The 21,082-nt window shown below is 37.2% G+C and overlaps 1 protein-coding gene and 1 long non-coding RNA gene across 9 annotated transcripts in view; one reads left to right on the top strand and one right to left on the bottom strand.

Moving 5' to 3' along the window:
• Positions 1–15,895, top strand: part of ERCC6 (ERCC excision repair 6, chromatin remodeling factor) — a 50,165-nt gene extending 34,270 nt beyond the window's left edge. For all 8 annotated transcript variants that reach the window (XM_080598635.1, XM_080598634.1, XM_080598640.1 and 5 more), the window contains 13 exons: positions 1,013–1,183; positions 1,653–1,829; positions 3,163–3,279; positions 4,065–4,160; positions 5,937–6,155; positions 6,982–7,092; positions 7,598–7,717; positions 8,794–8,888; positions 10,748–10,893; positions 10,978–11,706; positions 12,311–12,512; positions 12,856–12,934; positions 13,308–15,895. In XM_080598635.1, coding sequence (XP_080454761.1) covers positions 1,013–1,183; positions 1,653–1,829; positions 3,163–3,279; positions 4,065–4,160; positions 5,937–6,155; positions 6,982–7,092; positions 7,598–7,717; positions 8,794–8,888; positions 10,748–10,893; positions 10,978–11,706; positions 12,311–12,512; positions 12,856–12,934; positions 13,308–13,742 — 2,697 coding nt within the window. In that variant the 3' untranslated portion in view covers positions 13,743–15,895. The remainder of the gene's footprint in view (positions 1–1,012; positions 1,184–1,652; positions 1,830–3,162; positions 3,280–4,064; positions 4,161–5,936; positions 6,156–6,981; positions 7,093–7,597; positions 7,718–8,793; positions 8,889–10,747; positions 10,894–10,977; positions 11,707–12,310; positions 12,513–12,855; positions 12,935–13,307) is intronic.
• Positions 15,896–17,779: 1,884 nt separating this feature from the next.
• LOC308197697 lies at positions 17,780–21,080 on the bottom strand. The gene is made up of 3 exons (XR_013953227.1): positions 20,947–21,080; positions 20,395–20,552; positions 17,780–18,186 (listed from the first exon to the last, which is right to left on the bottom strand). It is a non-coding gene; the product is annotated as an uncharacterized lncRNA (long non-coding RNA).
• Between the last annotated feature and the right edge of the window lie 2 nt (positions 21,081–21,082).

Raw genomic sequence — 21,082 nt, 5'->3', positions numbered from 1 at the left:
GCTTTTATTTTTTATTGGCAATAAGGTAGCAGCTAACAATAGTCCTATTTTCCTGTTTGCTGTGTAAACACAATATAGCAGAAAGGAAGATTATCTTCATAGTTAGGATGCCCCTCTGGGAAAAAGGAAATTTGGTTTTGTTTTCCCTTCCCTATGTAAGCTTCAGTGACCTCATTTATGTCCTGATATGCAAAGATGCTTAAGCACCTAATTCCAGTTGATTTCTGTAGCAGTTAAGCACCTTGATCCAAATAACCGAATCCATCCAAATAAATAAATAAATACAAATTGGTCTGTGCTCTTTCCCTTCCTGTATAGCAGAAGATAATATCAATCTTCTATTAGATTTATATGTTGAGGACAAATGCAGGAAAGATGCAGTTCTCTAATACTGTGGATGCTGTGAAAGCATTCAAGGAAGGTGATGTAGACTGCTCCTGCCCTAGGTAATTCACAGCTAAAAAGGCTAGTTAAAGACATGGGGAAAGGATATAGCTTACAAGAGAAGCATGCAATTTGGTGGTTAAATAAGAAATTATTAATTCTATTAATGAAAAGAGTAGGACAGAATTTAGGATTAACCAGATAATTTTTTGTGATTGTTTTTGTTTTTCACTTTATTTATTTCTAACATTCTATTATATCTTGGATGCAGTACACAAAGGTAGATTTGTGATGTGAGTATAGGAGAACTTGAAGAAACTAGTTATTTTGATCAAATTTCATGTTTGAGTTTCATACGCTGCCTTTGGAAACAAAAATACTGATTGCTTCTTACCAGGCTTCAGGTCAAATTCTGATCTGTTATACCACAATATTCAGGTGCTTCATTCTTTTATAGATAAGTTGAGAGTCCTATGATCAGTTTATTTTACAGTGATTTTCTTTGCGAAATAAATTATTTGCTCTTTCAAAACTTTTTAAGCATACCTTGGACAGCAAACCTGTACTTCTGCAAGTCTGAATTTTCAGTCTTGCTCTGTTACTGACAGCATGCACTTTTTGCTTTTAGGTGAAACTAATTCGTGAAATTGCTTCATGCCATGGAATTTTAATTACCTCTTATTCATACATTCGACTGATGCAGGATAACATCCACAGCTATGACTGGCATTATGTGATTTTGGATGAGGGTCACAAAATCCGAAATCCAAATGCTGCAGTAACACTTGCGTGCAAGCAGGTACTTTATCAAAAACAGGTGAAAGATTTTCAGTGTGGCGGGGAGGAGGGCCAAGATCTAATAGCCTTATTAAGTTAGCATAAAAGCACACATTTGACCATTAAGTTAGAATAAAGCATAAATCACAATGTTCTATATTTGACTATTTAATTTACTTAATATTTTAAATGAGTTTACATCATTCATAGAGATTTGTAGAGAAAAACATCAGAAATGTTAAATGGAGTAGGAATTTACCATTAGGAACAAATGTTAAATTAATGTTAGTCTTTATTTTCTGCTAACAGTTTGTGGGCAATATATTACAGAAGGTTGTGTATTTCAGTAGCATGGGACCATATATTATAACATGAGAATTCATTGGTGGTAGAATTGAAAATCCTCTGAAGCAGGAATCACTTTATACCATAAGCCATGAAAATGACTTACTTCTGTCTTTGTTTTAATTTTGCTTTGTTTTAATTACTAGTTCCGCACACCCCATCGCATCATCTTGTCTGGTTCTCCTATGCAAAATAACCTAAAGGAGCTCTGGTCCCTCTTTGACTTTGTATTCCCAGGGAAACTGGGAACGCTACCTGTGTTCATGGAGCAATTTTCTGTTCCAATAACCATGGGAGGATACTCCAATGCCTCTCCTGTGCAGGTAAGTGCATCAAATATATCAGTTCAGTTGAAAAAATGTTATGTTGTTAAGAAACTGACTTTTAAATGTACCTCATGATTTACATTCTAGACACTTTTTCAGTAGAGTCACATGTATATGTTTTACTTATGCGTATGTGAAAAAAAATATTCAACTAAATGAGACCATTTCTTCCATAGAGAGGCGTAGCATATACACAGTTGTTTCTTGTCAAGAAAGTTGAAAAAAATATAAGTACTCTCTGATATAAAGTAAAGTTATGCAAGTTGGGGGAGTGGAGGCCTAATCTCATATTTTGATATATTTTAATAGAACTTTCCTCCTTGATTTCAAGCTTCAGCAAATTGTTTTAGATGCTATTGAGGAATGCTTAAAACAGAAAGCTATTTTCATTTTTTAAAACAAAAATAGGTATCAGAAGTCTGAAAGTATATAAACTAATTTGAAAACAAAAATTTTTTGGAATATCTTCTGAATAAATGTTCCTATTAATATTTGCACTTACGGTTCTCTATAACTTCGTAAACACATTTCAAGCTGCCTAATAGATAAATCATATAGTAATCTGTAGACTAAAGTTGTATATAAATGCTAACAAATTTGCTTTCTATTAAATATTATTTTTAATGTTTTGCACATACGCATTTCTAAAGTTTTTTCTTTGAGCTTAAGTGCCTCCCTTGTCCGAAGCTTAGTAATTTAAAATTGGACAGCTAATTTGTTTTTTTACATATCAATAATTTATTGTATTCTTTGCTTTAAGAGAAATGAAGGTATTTTTAGCCATTATGTACAGTTAATACCCATCTCACACATCCATTACCCATTATAGAACCATATGCTCCATTTGAGGCCAGAGTGACCTTTAGTTTCTGTGATCATGGAGATTTTCTTGTACCGATTTTTTTTTAATAGTCTCAAGCGGACACTAATCTTCACTTATTGTCTAGTAACCACCATTGCTTCAGGCCTTTTTTTTTTTTTTTTTTTGATCTTTGGTATGTATTAGCACTTAATCATGTGTGGTTTTGGTTCTGTGCAAGTTTATACTCAGGTCAGTTTTTAAAAGAAATCTTATTTCTGGTCTCAGATTCCACTAACTCACTAAAGATAAATGAGTGGTATCTGAGAAAGAGTTATTTATTCAGTGTTATTGTTGCTATCATGAATTTATTGCAATTCATGTTGTATTGAGTAAATAACTGTAGGTCTGCATAAATCATAAAGCATCTCATTTTATGAGGACTTTCCTATTACTAATTATTGAATTTTGCTTTTTGCTAAAATTTATATCAAGAACCAAAGTAGTTTTTGCTTTTTCTTCCTTTTTCAGGTAAAAACTGCATACAAATGTGCATGTGTGTTACGGGACACCATAAACCCCTACTTGCTGAGAAGAATGAAGGCTGATGTTAAAATGAGCCTTTCGCTTCCAGATAAAAATGAACAGGTTTGCTTATCGTTACTATTAAATCCGAGCCCTCTTCCTCCCCCAAATCCAGTCTCTCAAGAACATTTGTCAATAATTTGTGCTAGTAACAGTTGAAATGCTATTTTAACTGTAGATAACCAAATTTTGAATTTCCATATTCTTTAAAGAGTCTGGGCTACTGTTAAGAATGCAATCATAAGCAGATCAAACAAATTATGTTTTTGTTCTTGTCAGTCACAGGGCCCTATGTAAGTTTGACATAAAGCATAATATTGTGTGCCTTTCAGGATGTAAATACGTGATTTTTTTTTCCATTTTAACTCATCAAACCACCTGAAAAATCATTTTAAGCTCACACTCAAATGCTAGTGACAGTACAGGTTACATGTACTAACCTGTTGTTTTCACAGGAAGTTCTGAGAATTTGCAATTTGTAAGGGACAAATTTGTAAGGCACCGTGAGAAGTGTTTCCTATAAAAGTAGCTTTGAGAGAATGTCAGCACTGCACAGTTACCTCATTAAAACTGAAAAATGGCAGCTCCTCCAAAACTAAAATTTGAGAGGAAAAAACAACTGGGAAGTGGCACAGAAAATATGATGAAACCCATCTCAGTGTTTGTATTCGTTCTCTAAAATTCTAACAAATGTTTATTTCTAGTGGTGTCTATACATTATCTGTTAATTCAGTATTTCAGTATGTTAGATGTTTCTGTGAGGTTTATTTGTAGCATTGTAAAACTTTAAAACTTGCTTAGTCTGGAGTTTACAGGTTGGGCTTGAGCTGTTTGTTTTGTTTTGGTAGGTCCTCTTTTGTCGTTTGACAGATGAGCAGCGTCAAGTCTATCAAAATTTCATTGACTCTAAAGAAGTCTACCAGATTCTCAATGGAGACATGCAGGTTGGTATTAATTAAGGTTGATGACAGGTAGAGATTGATGGATTAAGTCATGGATTGACTTCCACATTCTTTTAGCTGGATTCTGAACAGAAAGGAAAACACATTCATCTCAGTTCTGCTTTTGTGGATGTTTGATTTTTTTCTTAGAACTGTTTCATGGAATACATAGAGTTAGTGGTTCCTGTGTAATGGCATGACCAGGTAAAAGTAGGAATGGAATGGGCTTCAGGATATGTTTGTGGTCATGGGAACGAATTACAGCTTGTTAGATGACCTGCAGTAGTTAACTGTATGCATGCTTTCATCCAATTGCAAATGCAAAGCAAAGGAAGAGTAATTTGCCCTGAAAGTACACAACAGGTATGGTAACTTCTTGATGCAACAGTTGATGATTTCAGTCTTAGTATATACCAGAGCAAATAGTAAACATCCTTGTTATTGTCTTCATAGTCACTTCAACATAGTTTGACTCAATCCTCACAACGTAGATGTTGAAATTGCTGTGGCAAGGATGACAGCAGTAATAGAAATACAGTTTCAAATGCCTGCTGTTGCCTGTGTAAAAGGTCTGCTATTCCTTGTTACTCTTACATTTCACACATTTGGTCCGTTTGACATTTGTATACGTGCAGTGGACACTTTTCACTCCCATTTTAGCTGTAGGGCACAGATATATTTTTTTGTAATAAGAATATTTTGTTGTTGTTGTTATAATGCATTATTTACTACATTTACTTGTCTTGTGAGCTGTGAAATCTTTTCTCCTCTCATCCTCAGTGGCTCCAGCCAGTTGCATGGTCATTACAGCCTTGTATATTGCAGTGCCAAACAAAGCAGATATTTACCTGACCCTTTTTTTGACTTTTTTTTCCAGATCTTGCAATGGTACAGGGGACAAGTTTCATTGAGTGGCTAGCAATTTTAGTTATCACAATGAAAATTATTTTAAGGAGCTTGATCTTCAAGAGGTAGCTTATACAAGACTATCTGCAGAAATTTGCTAAGGTGTTACAAAATAGGCTCTCATATTTTCTGGAGATTTGAAAATTTTGTACAGTGAATGTCAGTGCTTTTGTTGGATGTTTTTTTGATGTCACCTGTGAATCCCAGCTGAAAAAACAAAACCTCACTGTTGTACAGATAGACCATAGATTATGTGCTGGCTCATCCAATTTTTAGTGATGGAAGATTGATTCTTTCAAACTTTTTTTTTATGAGTGTCCATTCTATCAGATGAATTAATAACACTTGTAATATTATCGAATAAATAACTGAATAGAACTCTTCTAACATGGCATCAAAAGTGATGGTTTTCAACATCATGTGTTTGTTTAAATGTGTTCACTCACCTGTTCTTTGTTACCATGCATTCTGGTGGGTATGCTTCCTAGTAAGAATTTTAATATGTTCCTTTAATAGAACAAACTTGATAGATTTTTTTTTTTTTGAATAGGAAAAGTCTGACCATGAGCTGCAGCTAGGGACTGCTTCTGCTAATGTGGAAATTGTTGCAGAATACACTTAACCTTGTCATCAGAATAGGTTCACTGTTATATATTTTCATTGACCTTCTCTTGTACTGCTTTTTCCCAAGAAGTTCCATGATACAAGTGTTGGCATCCATTGGTCTCTCTAAAGAGCAAACCCCTATTAAAAACACTCTTCTTGATGATGATTAGATTAATACGTTATTATTTTTCTTGTTCTTAGCCACAATTCACATAGCTACAAGTATTTGTCAAGAAATAAAAATATTCTTTCTCCTGTATTCTTTAGGTTTTCTCAGGATTAGTAGCTTTGCGGAAGATTTGCAACCACCCTGACCTCTTCTCTGGTGGTCCCAGGATTTTGAAGGGTGTACCAGATGCTGAAGTGGAGGAAGCAGATCAGTTTGGATTTTGGAAACGCTCTGGAAAAATGATAGTGGTAGAGTCTTTGCTGAAAATATGGCACAAGCAAGGTCATAGGGTGTTGTTTTTCACTCAGTCAAGACAAGTAAGAGGACCTAATTGTTTTTAGTTTAGTTGTTAGTAAAACTGAAAAAGTGTGTATTTCTTCCAACAAGGCTTGTAATTAAAAACAGAGTTGTTCTTTTTTTTGGTGTCCTTCTCATAAAATTAATATTATGTTATTGGGAGAAAAAAAAGCGTAATGTCTTTGGAATAACTGGAGATCATCAGTTCCATAGCTCATAAGCTTTACTGGAATGACAGTGTTGTGGCAAGTGTTGCCCAAATTGAATATACTGGGCCAAAGCTTCCATCTTCTATATAGCTTCTAGCTATATAGAAGCTTCTAGCTTATATATAAAAGCTTCTAGCTTATATATAATACCAGGCTGAAGCAGTGGTGATGTATTTATTGTCCCTTCTGAACAACTTCAGGATAGAACTGGTAGTCTGTTACATCTAATCCTGAGAATTGCATCTTTTGGGCCAGTAGCATAGCCAGTGACCTTCATTCATTTTCCCTGTATATTCATGATTTTGTCTTGGTTCTGTGGATTCCCTGGAATGCTGCACCACTTACTTATTTAAATTATCTTGAGACCACAGCTCATGGTTTCCCACACCAAGTACAAACATTCCAGTCTTGTATTCAGCAATGAAATAACTATTCTTTTCTTTACCCCAATTACATATGTTGATGAATTTTCCGCTCACTTTATATTCACAAGTTGTTGGTTATTTTTCTTGTTTATTTGATTGGCACTGTGATTCTTGTGACTTAATTCTCATGACAGAAATTCTCATGACTTAATCAGAGAGTTGCATAGCCTTCACATCTGGATTTTATTAACTTTTTTTTCCCATCACAACAGATGTTGCAGATCCTTGAAGCCTTTGTGAGAGGCAGAAGCTATTCCTACCTCAGGATGGATGGCACCACAACAATAGCTTCCAGACAGCCCCTTATAACAAGATATAATGAGGTGAGATGTTGTATCCCATGTGCTAATTAGTGGGTATAATACCTAGGCTTACCTTGAGTTCTTGGCACTCCTTTTTGATCTGTTTTTAGAATCATAGATTCATAATATCCTGAGTTGCAAGGGACCCACTAGGATCAAAAAACATACTGCTTCAGGTTTGAGACACAAAACTGGGGAGTTCGGTCAAATGAAACCACTTTCTTAGTGTAAGGGGAAAAGCGTCATCTTTTTTTTCATACAAGTTGGGTTTTCTGCTAAGAAAAAAGGAAAAAGAAAAAGGGTTGAAGGAAGAAAAAAGAATTTTTGTTGGGCAACAGTAAATGAAATCTAGATCAAACTACTTTTATTTGTCAAAAGAGATATTAAATAAATGAGGAAACTTCTTCTTCTTCTTCTTGGCTCCCTTTGGATTTTTGCAAATAATAATAATAAAAGAATCCAGGAAATAATGAAAATGATCTCGTGCTTTGGTAATTCTTTTAGTAAATTCTATCTTGCATTATAGGACAAATCCATATTTATTTTTCTTCTGACAACTCGTGTTGGTGGTATTGGAGTTAACTTAACTGGTGCTGACCGGGTTATTATTTATGATCCTGACTGGAATCCCAGTACAGACACACAGGTAAGTTTGGTCCATTGCATTCCATTTACTAGCTAAGTTGAAATAAAACTGAAGGTGATATGACGTCTATAGCGTTAAAGCAGTATGTTGCTCTTCCCTAAGTTGCTGTTGCCAGCAGTGGTCAATTAGGGGACAGCTCCACATTATGATTGCTCTTGTGGCAAAGCCAATTTAAGCGGTTCCCACCACATCCCCTTTATGCTGTTAGGTCTTACCACTCTTCAGTATTGTCGATTCATATAATCAGAGTTTAGCAAAACAAACAGTTGAAATGGACTGGAGGTTTTTGTATTTTTTTTTCCCAAATAAATAAACAGACTAGATGTTTCTCAAGGAAGAGTACAACTGTTCAGCTGTTGAACAGGCATGACTGTTTGTGGTGGCAATGCAGGGTAAGAAAAGGAGAACAAATAAATGTTGCTTAAATTGGGTTTGTCAATCAATAATGATATGTAGCTGTGTCCTTAGGAGAAGCTGCTTTTAAGCCAACACTTTAACGGAATTGTTCTTTATTTGATGATGCTATGAGACTCTGCATTATCAGATCCCTTAACAGTATGTGGAGCTTACACATACTTTTTTGACAGTTAAAAGTGATTTCTGGTGGAAATCCTGCATAACTCTGAGATCTGCAAGTGTGCAGTCTGACCTAGAGTGGTCTGTTTTATTGGTTGGTTCAAGATGTTCAGTAAAAGCTCTCAGTTGAGAAAAAGGAGTAAAATTCAAAGGAAATATATATAAGTAGATCTCTTTCGGAACAAGCTTGTATAAAGTATATATCTGGGATATATACTCAGAACTCAGACGTGAGTTCTAATTTTAAGATACTAATTTATTCTTTGAGATTCCAAATAGAATTCTTGGTACAATTGGATTCTTGTCTTTCTACATAGGTAAACTTTCTAAATTGTTTTCCTCTCCTTCTGAATTACTTGTCCTAATGCTGTAGAAATACCACAGCTATTAACTTTTTGAACTATTTGTTAAATGTCCAAACTAGGTTTGAAACAGTGGTATCCCTGTCAAATACTTGTCTAGGAGGCTAATGTCTGGTAACCAAACCTTTTGGGTTTCAGGCTCGGGAACGTGCTTGGAGAATAGGCCAAAAGAAACAAGTGACCGTGTACAGGCTTCTCACCGCAGGTACTATTGAAGAGAAGATATACCACAGGTCAGTCAAAATGATTCCTTGAATACAGACCTGTGCTCAAGAAAATGTTTGCAGCTAATCTGAGGTTGTGTAACAGTTAAACACCTGTGTATGTGCTCACACGGAATATAACCCCCAACTTTGGTCATGATAGTCATGGAAAACTTTACAATTTCTGCTGAGAAATAGGCTTTCAATATTATACACACTGTGATACTGCCTCTCTGGCTCCGAGACCCCACATGCTAAATACTCCTCGTAAATCTGTTCAGGCAGCTGTGTCCCACCCATTTAGAATTCACTGTAAATTAGAGTATGAGGCATAGACAAGAAAAATGAGCTGCTTATTCAGAACATGAGACTTGAAGAGTCTGAGGTGCAATTTGAAATCAACAATTTTTTTGTTATCCAGAGGATATGTAAGGATGTATGCGGTATGTATGTGTGTTTGCTACTCTTCAAGCCAATTTGATTTTATTCCCAAATTGTTCCAAAATGCAAGAATTAAACCTCCAGAACTGCCAGTCATGATTGTTATTTATTCCAAAATATAGCTAAAGCCTTAAAGTGCTTGCATTTCTGAATCAATTAAATCTTTTTGTTTGCTCTCCATTCAGCTTTCTTAGTAGTTAGCTTCACTCGTATGAATTCCAAATGAACAACATACATGGGAGTCCTCTGGCTAGGCATTGCTATTTAGAACAGGAGTATCCTCTTTGAAAATGCAGATGAATGGAAAGCTCTAAATAATGAAGTACCAGCACTTATTGAGTTCATTTTTTTTCTCTGCTTTACCACATTGACACAAAGCATCCGCTGTTGGTTGGCTTGCATCCCTCTGGCATACACGTGTTTGAGCAACACTGACCACATCAAGGAAGTGGGTTCTAAGGGTCAGGACAGCCGTCAGAAATAAAATTAATTTCCAGACCAGTCAGTGGACTTCATGCTTTAAGCAAGTTGTCTTTTCCCCTTGCCTTGTTTTCCTCCTCGCAAATATGTGATCGCCCTTGCAGGAAGCTATGAAGCTCAATTAATTCTGGAAAACTAAAAAGATGGGTGCATTACAGTACCTGGTACCTATATTTGAACATAGTTTTTGCCAGTTGGATTTTAAAATAGCTTCCCTGTTTAAGGCCAGCAGAGCTAAAACAATAATAAACATTTTCTGAGAAGTGATTCCCATCCCTTTTTGGGGATGCGTTTTTTTTGTAGAGGAAAACAATGCTTATTGTAATCAAAAGTTACATAGTATAAACATGGCATAAAAGTTGATCTACCAATACTAGCAGACTTTTTGCAGCTTAATTCCCCTCAGAATTTGTTTTGTTCAGTCCTCTATAAATGGGCTGTTTTTTCTCTTCCTTGCAACCCCAATTCTGCTTTCTCTTTTCACTGGTTATCATCCAGTCCTCACCATCAGACTGTGAACTACACTGCTGCTCTTGATTCCTTCAACCAACTGAACTATGAAAATGTCATTTTAACAAGAAATTGTTTTTCACTGAAAGAGCTTTTGGATAGTTTTATTGTGATATATGCAAGCTTTTCAATTTTAATGGACAAAAAAAAATCTAGCTGTGAAGTTATTTATTGCTTAGTTAATGGATGCCTCACAGGACATTTCAAGATGGTGGTTACCTGTTGTGTTATGGGATTGTTGTGAAACAGTAAATCCCCGTGTTTAACAATTTAGTTGGTTGTTTGAAAGTTACTAACTCAAGATTGTCTTTTGGAAACTAACATCATCTTCCCACTGCTTAATCATTCTGCAGGGTAACATTAGTGCTTATACAGTTTTCTTTTTAAGTACTATATTCAGTACTTAAACATAGCTAGACATTGTTTCATGCACAAAGTACTTTTTTTTCTTTTTTTAGACAAATCTTCAAACAGTTTTTAACAAACAGAGTGCTGAAAGACCCTAAGCAGAGGCGCTTTTTCAAATCCAATGATCTTTATGAGCTTTTTACTCTGAGCAGCCCAGATGTGTCTCAGGGGACAGAAACAAGTGCAATTTTTGCAGGTACACTCTTTTCTAATCTCTTTAATAGAAAAAAAAATGTTTGAAGTGTTTGATAAATTGATATTAATTTTATTCATCCCTCAGGTACTGGTTCAGATGTTCAAGTCCCAAAACACCAACTGAAACGGAAACATGAAAAGCCATCTGATGGTGACACTTTGAAAGGTGGTCTCCATCTTGGAAGAAGCAGTTCACCAAAGTACAGCAAGTCATCCAATTCCTACTCAACCAGCCACATGACAAATTCTTCTAAAGCGATAGAAACAAGTGAGGAAACCAAAGGAAATTTGGAAACCTTTAATCAAAATAGCTTTGCAAAAGATAACACACAGGCTGCTACTAATATAAATTTATCAGATAAAAACAAGGAGGAAAACTTGGAAACAGATGACAAATGTATGTCTCAGTCATTGCCAGGTGATGCAGGATCTTCAGAGAATGCCAACTCTCTAAACAGCATGGTGACTGATGAAATACATGGAGCAGCTAATGTAAATATCGAGGGAGATCTTACCCTTGCATGTAGCGCAGCTGGCTCTTGGGAAAAGCAGGTTGCTAAAACTGAAGATGGGCAATTGGATAATAATCATTATAAATGTACCTCAAAAACAAAGCATAGAGTGGATGTGCTGTCACATGAGAGCCACAAAGATAAGTCTAAGAAGAAACATCACAAAGATGCCAAGTTTGAAGGGGAGCGTATTCCTCATCTAGTGAAACAAAAGCGCTACAGAAAGGAGGACAGTGAAGAGAAGGAGGAAGATCCAAAGAAAAATGATGATTATGTCTTGGAGAAACTATTCAAAAAATCAGGTAACTGTTCAACAGTGCCAGACTATTTAAACAGAGGTATACAAAGCTTATGCAAATGAGGAAGGGAGTCATTCTGTTACTGTGGTGGTTAGAGTTAGAATACAAAATGTATTGTATCTGTTCTGTTACTCTAGTGACATGTTAAAATGTTCATTGTTGAAATGCTTAGGTTATGAATTGTACTCATTACCTTGGCACAAACAGCCAGCCTTCCAGAAACTCTTTTGAATGTGAAAGTAATACAGTGGTTCTTCTGGAAATAAGCGAGTAACCAACCTTCATTTAGACAAGAGTTTCACTTCTGTCTGTCCTGTCCATAACAATAGTAATGATCAATTTACCCACATAATTGCTAAGTCTTTTGTGAATAATGACCTCATCAGCACACCAGAAGTGGTTTGCTGTCAAATTGATTGCTCAACTGATAGAAGGGGGATCTCTTACTAGAAATGACTATACTGAAGTGCTGAATATGATCGATCTGAAAATGAAAAAAAAAAGTGATTGTGGCTTTCACTTAAATGGTAAATATTTAATTTTACAAATTAATGTGTAAATTAGCAGGTGTCCTCCTTCACCTTTTTTTGTGTGCTCTGTTTGCTAGGAGTGCACAGCGTTATGAAGCATGATGCCATTATGGAAGCTTCCAGTGCAGATTATGTACTGGTAGAAGCAGAAGCAAACAGAGTGGCCCAGGATGCCCTGAGAGCCTTAAAAGTCTCTCGACAGCGATGTTTAGGAGCTGCTTCTGGTGTGCCAACCTGGACAGGCACAAGTGGGCTTTCAGGTGCACCAGCAGGAACAAAGTAAGTTCACTTCTCAGACTGCTTACCCAAAAATCAAAGAGTTCCTTAGAATGCTGTAGATTTAAAAAAAAAAAAAAAATTTGCACCTGGTATTTGTAGTAACATGCATCAATGTCGAGTTTCATTTTTTATGTTTAATAAAGACAAAATAATGTATTACTAGGTTAGGAAGTAGTCCATCCTGAGGTACAAAGAAGGCATTCTTGTTGCATGGTAGAGGAGAGAGAGGTTGGCAGAGCACTCTCGAGAACCCTAGAATGCAAACCCAATTGGTGGCTTTGGCAAAAGAATCTTAATCATTTTGAGAGGGATGTTTATGGAGTTAATTCTTTTGCGTGTTTAGGAGTCGGTTTGGTCAAAAAAGAAACCCTATGCTGCTTTCTTCGCGTTCTACTTGTGCGTCACCTGGGAGGAAGAATAAGGTAAGAGACAAAAGCTAGTATTTCTCTTTTAATAGCTGATCTATGTGAAGTTCTGATTCATGCAACAAATCTGATTTATACTGTAGGTGTGTGTCACATGCCTATTTGTCACATGATTATGTATACTTCTAGAATTTTTAGTGTCTCAAGAATGTGATTTTTCATTTTTTGGTATAGCATCTTGATAAGGTCTAATCAGGTACAACAAACTGCAGCATGCTCTGAGATGAGAATTATACTGCCTCTTTATTGTGTATTTCAGATGTACAGCTTCTGTGTACTCACGTGTGTTGTTTAAGTCTAAATGGCAGGCAGATTTTGTTCAACAGATTCAGTGTATCTCAAAATCCATAGTCTGTATGTTTATTTGCAGGATGCGGATACAATAAAGAAAGAAAATGTAAAGAGTAGTAGTTCCAGTGCGCACTTTGATGGAAAATCAGAAATGGGAGAATCGTCATCCAGTGCACTAGAGTCTTCATCCTTATTAGCTAAGATGAGGGCAAGAAACCACCTTATTTTACCACAAAGGACAGAGAGTGAGGGAGATGAGAATTTTCATCAAGCACCCGCTCCAGCCACAGGTTCAACAGAGTACGATGAATTGCTGGTGGATGTGCGGAACTTCATAGCATTCCAGGCCCGTGTGGACGGTGAGGCTAGTACTCAGGAAATACTGCAGGAATTTGACTCCAAACTGCCTGCGGCACAGTCTTGCGTCTTTAGAGAACTTCTCCGCAATCTCTGCACCTTCCATAGGAGCCCTAACGGTGAGGGTGTCTGGAGACTGAAGCCAGAATTCCGCTGACCTCTGTCGAAAGAAGGCACCTATCTGCGCTTGGCCAATACTCTGCTTTCAGAGACTTGGTGTTTGTCTCTTGAAATGAGAAATTATTTCATGTTTGTGACTTAATAATTGACTTGAGCGGACAGTGAAGCAGCATTCGTTGCAGGCTTAGATCTGACTTCATTTCTGATTTAAGCTATTTATATGAAAGTGCCATCTACCTCATAGGTGAAACAATACAAAATATCAGCACCTTTTCTTTAAAAGAAATCTTAATATAAACGGGATGAAGAACACCTACTGACATTTTACTGCAATAAAAACCATGGATGTTGCCGTGGGCTATAAGACTTTTATTTGATTTCTGTGAAATTCCAAGAACTACTTTCTCAATTTTCTATATGTTACTTGAGTAGTCATTAGGCACATAGTGTACCATCCAAATTAAATAAATAAATAAAGATAGTGGTCAGCATGAGAGATTTCACTTGTACTGACAAAGGTATCTAAATCATTAAGAAGCTTTCATTACTAGTGAAAATTTGCTTTTAATGTTGCTGCTTCCATTGTTGCCAGCATCTAACAAATGAGTGTAACTTACATCACTAATTAACTTGGAAAATAATTTTTTTGCCACAAATGTTTAATCACAGAAATGGAAAGTCTGGCAGGATATTGAGACGACTGAAAGTTGCTAATTATGGAAAACTGATTAGATTATGGAAAACTCATTTACCTCATAATCATTGATTTCGTCACAGTCCTGTACACAGTTAGCAGTTGCTTGGTACAGTACTTCTTACCAGTGGGGTAGCAGTAACTATTGTGTTTGTCACAGGTTGTGGACTGATAATTGAGATCCCATGAAACGTTTGCAGGTCTCGTTGTAATTGACACTGAAATTTTTCCAGTTCCCTGTTAGCACTTAGTCTTCATCAAAGTACGAGATTGTGAAATGTTATTTGGTCAGAGAGGGAACGATTTCACTGTATTTTGCTGCACATAATCACTTGTGGTTAGGCAGAGTCATAATAGGAGCATACACAGAAGTCACAGGTCATACCTATTCTGTAGATAGGGAAAAATCTTGGTCTTCCTGCCAGTCAGACAAGCTCTAAGTCAATACCTGTTTTTTTCCAAGGAAGGAAACAGTGGATTATTTGTAGCAAACCCAAGCACTATGCTGGGTCTGTCTTCAGAGTGCTGGTGTGCTAGGTGAAGAAATCTTGAGGGAAAAAAAAAAGGTTATGAGAGCAAAATGATGGTCTTACACATTTTTGCAGCAACATTAAACTACTGTGTGATTTAAACTAGCAACAGTTATATGTGCCTAATGTCCTTCCTGTCTCTAAACTATTGAGAAAAGGGAAACCTGAGTTACCTTTATTTTATTTTGTACAGTATGAAATTATCTTGTTTATTTCAAGTACAAATATTGAAAGGTGAACGGTGAAGCAAGAGTACAAATTGGGTTCCTTTGTGCTAAAGAAAGGTGGTCTTTAAGATGGCTTCCAATGGCTTTTCTTCCTTTTGCTCTGTGTTAAAGGTTCTGTGAATATTTGTAAAAAAGTGGCCCCTCACTGTTTCAAAAACTGGTTAGTTATCTTTTCACAGACTGGGATTGGAGAGGACAGACAGAAGAATCTGATTTTCTTCCTGATGGTATTTGAAAGTGGGACTGTTGCACCTTTTCCTGACATCTTTTTCTGTTTCCATTTGTATTTATTTATATTCTTTCTTTCAGGGGAAAGATGAAACCAAGAATCTAGATTGCAATCACAAAACAAAAAATGCTTAGAAAATTGTAGATCTGTTGATATGACTTAAAATGGATTAGTAAAAGAGTAAAACCACCCCAGTCTTGCTTTTCTCTCCAAAGCTACAGGGGATTTCAGTTGGATTTGTGTAACATTCCTCCCCACACACACACACACACATCCTTATTCATGTCCCAGGAACAATCCAGGAATTCCGCTGACAAAGCTGCTGTTGTCACCTTAGTTGTCAGTTCTGGTGTCCTGTTTTATTTACTACTTTCAATCTTAAAGACATAGTTTCTGTACTAAGGAAAGTTTGGATCTTCTTACTGATGATCTGTTGATGTAAATGGACTTGCATGTGCTTTTATAAACCCTTGGCTTTTATGGACTTATTAAAAAAAGCAAAAGCAAAAATCTGTTCTAGAAGTCTTCCTGTGTTGTGGGGAGGATGGAGTGGGGGAGACATCTTTTCCTGCAGTGTGGCTCTGTGACTAAATGATTCTAATTATCTTTAAGTACAATTCCATTTTTCATACAACTTCAAATTATGCATCCTAGCAACTAGATTTTTCCAGTACTAGTGGATATTTGAAAGACTGAATGAATATTGGTATAACACTCAATTATATGTGTATTTTTAAGTGATTCATTTAAAAAAAAAAAAAGTGTAAGATTAAAGGTCTACAGACTGATTTTTTTGGTGAAAGTCATTCTGGAATAGCTGAGACATTTACAGTAGAAGGGTTATTTAGACTAATCCTCCTCTTATTCTAGAATAGGTGTTTTATCTCTTTTGTTGTTATTTCTTTAATTTACCTGTGTAACATGAATTCCCTTCATATCTTTACAGAAGATCTGAAGCAGTTCCTGACTAATATGATGTAGTCAATGCGTTTACCATCAAATAGTTTATAAATATGTAATATTTTCAAAAGCTTGTACTTCTGCCTTTTCAGTTTTCAAGTATTCAATGCTGCAGTCAGTAGCTGTTAGTTTATTTGTGTTATATTTTTTCTTACCTCAACAAAAAGGAGATAAAGATCAAAATACAGATGCTAATTTAGGAATGAAGTTGAAATCATTGAATCTTATTAAGGAAAGCCATTTCAGCATGCAACAGCATAATCTTCAGTAACAAACAAACAAACAAAAAAAGCTACACTACAAGGAACTACTGAAAATTTATTTCCTGTAAAGACACTGAAAGCCGCTATGCACCATGGTACTCCAAAATTGTCGTGCATTTGCATGCATGACATGTCATGCCAATGTAGATAATGTGACTTACTAACTACACAACTCAGCAGGGGAAAAATAAATAAAAGGCTAGAAAGCTAAATAGCAAAAACTTGGATTGTTCCATAAGCAGTTGTGGGGACTGTGTACACATTTTCCTGGATAAAATGTTCCATATTGGTATCTCAACCGCAGAAGTTAAAACTTATAATTATTCTCCTTCTTATTTCAAGCCATAAGTATCTGTAAGGGAGGTGAGCTCTAGTGTTTTTTTATGATGTTTTGCTTACGTCTCTTTCAAGTATTTATTCTCATTTTTTCATTCTTTTGCTGAACAGTTGAGTAGGTTGACTGTACAAAACTTTCTTGCTGTAAGAACTAATGCCCCACAAAACAAGAAAGGTTAGTAAGATGCTGAATGCATAGGATAGAAATGGTAATTAAAAATGGAGAAGAGTATTTTTAAATACTTAACTTAATGCTCTCTCAGCCTCTTCTCAGAGGGCTACACCACGTGGAGGACGGAGTCTACTACAGCTAATACATGTTATCCTTGGAAGTAAAGTGAGATGCTGCATGTACATGATTGAAATAGCCATTGTTAATTTTTCTCTAATTTCTGTGTGCTCATGGATACTGCTGTATGGAAAGGACAATTACAGGTGAGTTGTGTTCCTGGAAAGAGAGTCTGTTGCACAAGTTTTTTTGTTTGTTTTCAGGAAGAATAATCCTATGGGCTCCGCTTTTGGCTGAACTCCAGATAAAATTTGAGATGTTCAAAAAAAACCAAAAAAACAAAAACGTGGAGATAGCTGATGGCAACACTTTTGGTAGCCATTTGAAGACACTTTCACGTCTTGGTTTCCTGTTCTTGGTAATTCCAACATAAAAAGCTAAGTAGGAAGTACTCTTGGTCATACTGATGTTAATCTGCAGTTGAAGCGGGATGGATGTGTGTGTGTTATTTACGTGTTAACTCTGATGGTGAATGAATACTGCCAGGATCAATAATTCCCCATTATTAGTATGTAAGGAAAAAAAAAAAAAAAACTTTAGGAGATCTTTTTATATGAGGTCTTTTTATTGATTTTTTTTTTTAAAGTCACACTTTCTCAGTGGAGGAAAAAAATATGCCCAGGCAGGCATCGTACAAGTAGAAAAAGCAGTGTGAAAGTTATCGTTACAGGTTGTGTCCCTCAAGGAAAGCTGTCACAGGAAGCAGCATTTATGCAATTAATTTGACAAGTCTTTGAAAAAACAGCAACTTATGTTTTTCAAAATGGTAACACTTTGCTCCAACAATTATCTAGCATGATGCAGTTTCTCATGTTGATTGTAGCTGTGCTTTCTCAGATGATACATAAAGATGGTGAAAAGATGAGATGTTAAGAGACCCTGTAGAAATTTTATCCAAACTTGGCTCACTCCCTATGTATTGTCCAAGAAATTACTTCAACCACCAGGAAAATCTAGGAAGGAATAAAATTTGGTAGCATAGTCACTGAGATAGTTTAAAATGTGGCGTAATCTGTTTGGTTTTGTAGGAGCAGGGAGATCTGGATTCTACTGCTATAAACTGCCGAGTGACTTTGGATGAGATACTTTACTGCCTGCTGCATTGGCTTCATCTGATTGATGCAGTCTTTAGGGGAAGGCAAGAAATCTTTCACATCCTTTGGAAATGGTTCAGGAAATGATTGCAGAATACAAAGAAGTCCTAGCTGGAATAACAAAGGTAATATGGCATCTTATTGTCTGGATCATGAATTCAGCAACTGTAGTTCACACAAAACTATCATACAAAACGCTGACAGTACAGTTTTTGGAGGGCTTGAGTAGGACACATGCCTTGGAGTCAGGATGTGCTGGCAAGTCTGCACTTGGGAGTTTTTCTCCCCCTTGGGAGAGGTATTTATATATTAGATACATGGCAAAACCTCTCTGCTACTTAGGTCCATTTATAATTTCCCTGTTCCAACATTCAAGCTAAATGCTGAATGCACATTTACTGACTCAGTGGCTCTCTCCATCTATCCATTCCTCAAGGGACTGCTATTCTAGGCTCTGAGGTGACGTCAGCGCTCCTACTTCACACGGTATCGCTGATGTGGTACAGTTCCGTTCCTTAGCTGACACTGAGAAGATGAAGTTTTCCTTAGTAATTCTAAACTTTGGTTGGTGGCCCTGGTTTTACTCCTCTACTAAGATCGGAAGTAAAGGGGAGTCTAAACCCGTTCACACAAAGGTCATTCCTCTTTTCCTTTCAAAATGCGTATAAGGCAGCTGCTATGAAGCAAGTAAAACAACTTGGTGTTCCTGCTCCCTGCCTGCAAAAGCCACCGGGAAGACTGCAGTGTATTATGCTGTGCTCAGGGCATGGAAAATTACCCTTTTTATCCAGAAAGAAGAGATTATTGTGAGTCACTCAACCAGGAACTACAGAACCTAGACAGAGAAGTGTCAGGCAGCTGTGCTGAGAAAGATACAACTTCCAAGCTGCTCTATCCACTGGTTATGAAAATTAAACAAATACTGGTAACTTAAGGGAGAGAGAGAAGTATATTCAGAGCCGAGCTCTTCATTTCTGGATGTCTGGGTTGGACTTACATTTATATCTAAATTTGCTAAGGCTCTGAAATATGCAATGAAGACTTCCAAGTAAACTTTGCTCTGCCCACCAGCAATACACAGGATAACCACACTGTTTCAGTATTGACGTCCCGTACTAATTGTAATGTCATCACAGATGAAACAACAGGCCACATAATAAATCCCACTGCTCTTACCCATAAGCTATGCCTGTAAGTCAGACAATTTTGAACTCTGCAGACCCTCCAAGCTGTTTATCCAGTCGCTTGAGAGAGGGAGAAGGAAAAACAATGCCAATGCTGAAATCTTTAGAGAATCCACCTATAATTTTATGTTGTTAACTATCTATCATAGTTCCCTACAGATTCCCCACTTTTCCTGGGCTCCCAGAGCCACACTGCTCACAACATGTAAGTTGAGAGAACGTACTATTTTTATGATACAGTATAGGGAGGTTGAAGCCTTGCACTAATTGCAAACTAGTATGTAGTATCATCAGTGGAGCTATGACCAACTCTTCTATAAGGCTTACATAAGTGGTGAGTCATACAGTCTTACGAAAGAATAGGGAGCGAGGCTTTCATTATGTTGTTTGCCTAATCAGAAATGTGAAAATAAAAGAACACAGCACTCAGTGGGTTATCTTTGGCTAACAGTAGGCTGGAATTTCTGCAGTTGCACTACTATGATTGAGGCATTTCATTGTTTGTGGTCCCAGCTTATATTAAACAGAGAGGATTTTTTCATAAATCTTTGCCTCTAGGGCAGAGTTAAGGTTGTTTGGGAACCCTAGCTATGCGTTTCCAGGCATTAATGTCTAGAAGCAGCACCACGGGAGTAGAAATGGAGGTACATGCCTAGGGAGGATACTAGGAGTAAATGAAGAGGCCCAAGGGCAGGGTAGGGTTTGTGAGGATGAGCATGTAAAGAAGCAGTGGAGTGGAAGCTGAACTATTAGGATGACTGAAAAACCGTCTAGTGATGATTTCTTGCATCTTACTAGTGTTTTTTCCATGCTCTCAGGCAAGTAGTTGCAATAAATGGTATTTCAACCACCACTGCTGTTACCCATGAGCCGAGATACCTACAGACCATAGAAGACAACTGGAGGGTTCTGAGGATCAAAGTTGGCTGCAGCTTTTCGTGCAGTAACAGCGCTCTTTAAACTGGCCTGGTTAACCCATTGCAGCTTCTCATTTTCCTCTGTCAGCCCTCTGCACTTCATGTGGTGAACTGGACCAGCAACCTGGCAGAAAATAAATAAATAAATAAATAAAGCATAGCAACAATAACTATCCATTTTTTTTCCAAACATTTGGCTGCAGCAATCGCTGAAGACTGGAAGGAGTGACAGCAGGAAGGAGTCTGGAGCTGAAGAGCCACACCACTAACTGGCTCGGGAGCTTCAGAGCAGCAAAAGGTGAGTGTAGCAGAGCTGTTCGGATGATCCAGGTTGTACCTTTTTATTATTATTATTTTAAATGGGTAATTTGGGAGTGGGTGGGGAGCCTAATTAGCGCAGCTACAGCCTCTTTGACACCACCTCCTTCCCCCGTGGGCCCGTATTCTTGCTCAGTGCCAGCGCTCCCATCCCACGTAGCCTAAGCAGGGAAGGCCAGACCTCTCCACCTGCCCCATACCTTTCCTCTCCTTTCTGCCTGGAAGGGGAGCGATGGCCCAGGCGGCACAACCACCACCGGCGGCGCGGGGCGAGCCCTCAGCGAGGTAAAATCGCCCCGGGGCGGCCGCTGGGCGGGCTTGGGCTGCCCGTGCCGA

The sequence above is a fragment of the Anser brachyrhynchus genome (assembly GCF_964034855.1).
Source record: "Anser brachyrhynchus genome assembly, chromosome: 6".
Lineage (NCBI taxonomy): Eukaryota > Metazoa > Chordata > Aves > Anseriformes > Anatidae > Anser > Anser brachyrhynchus.
Note: the sequence above shows the minus strand (reverse complement) of the source record. Positions and strands in the feature narration are given on the sequence as shown.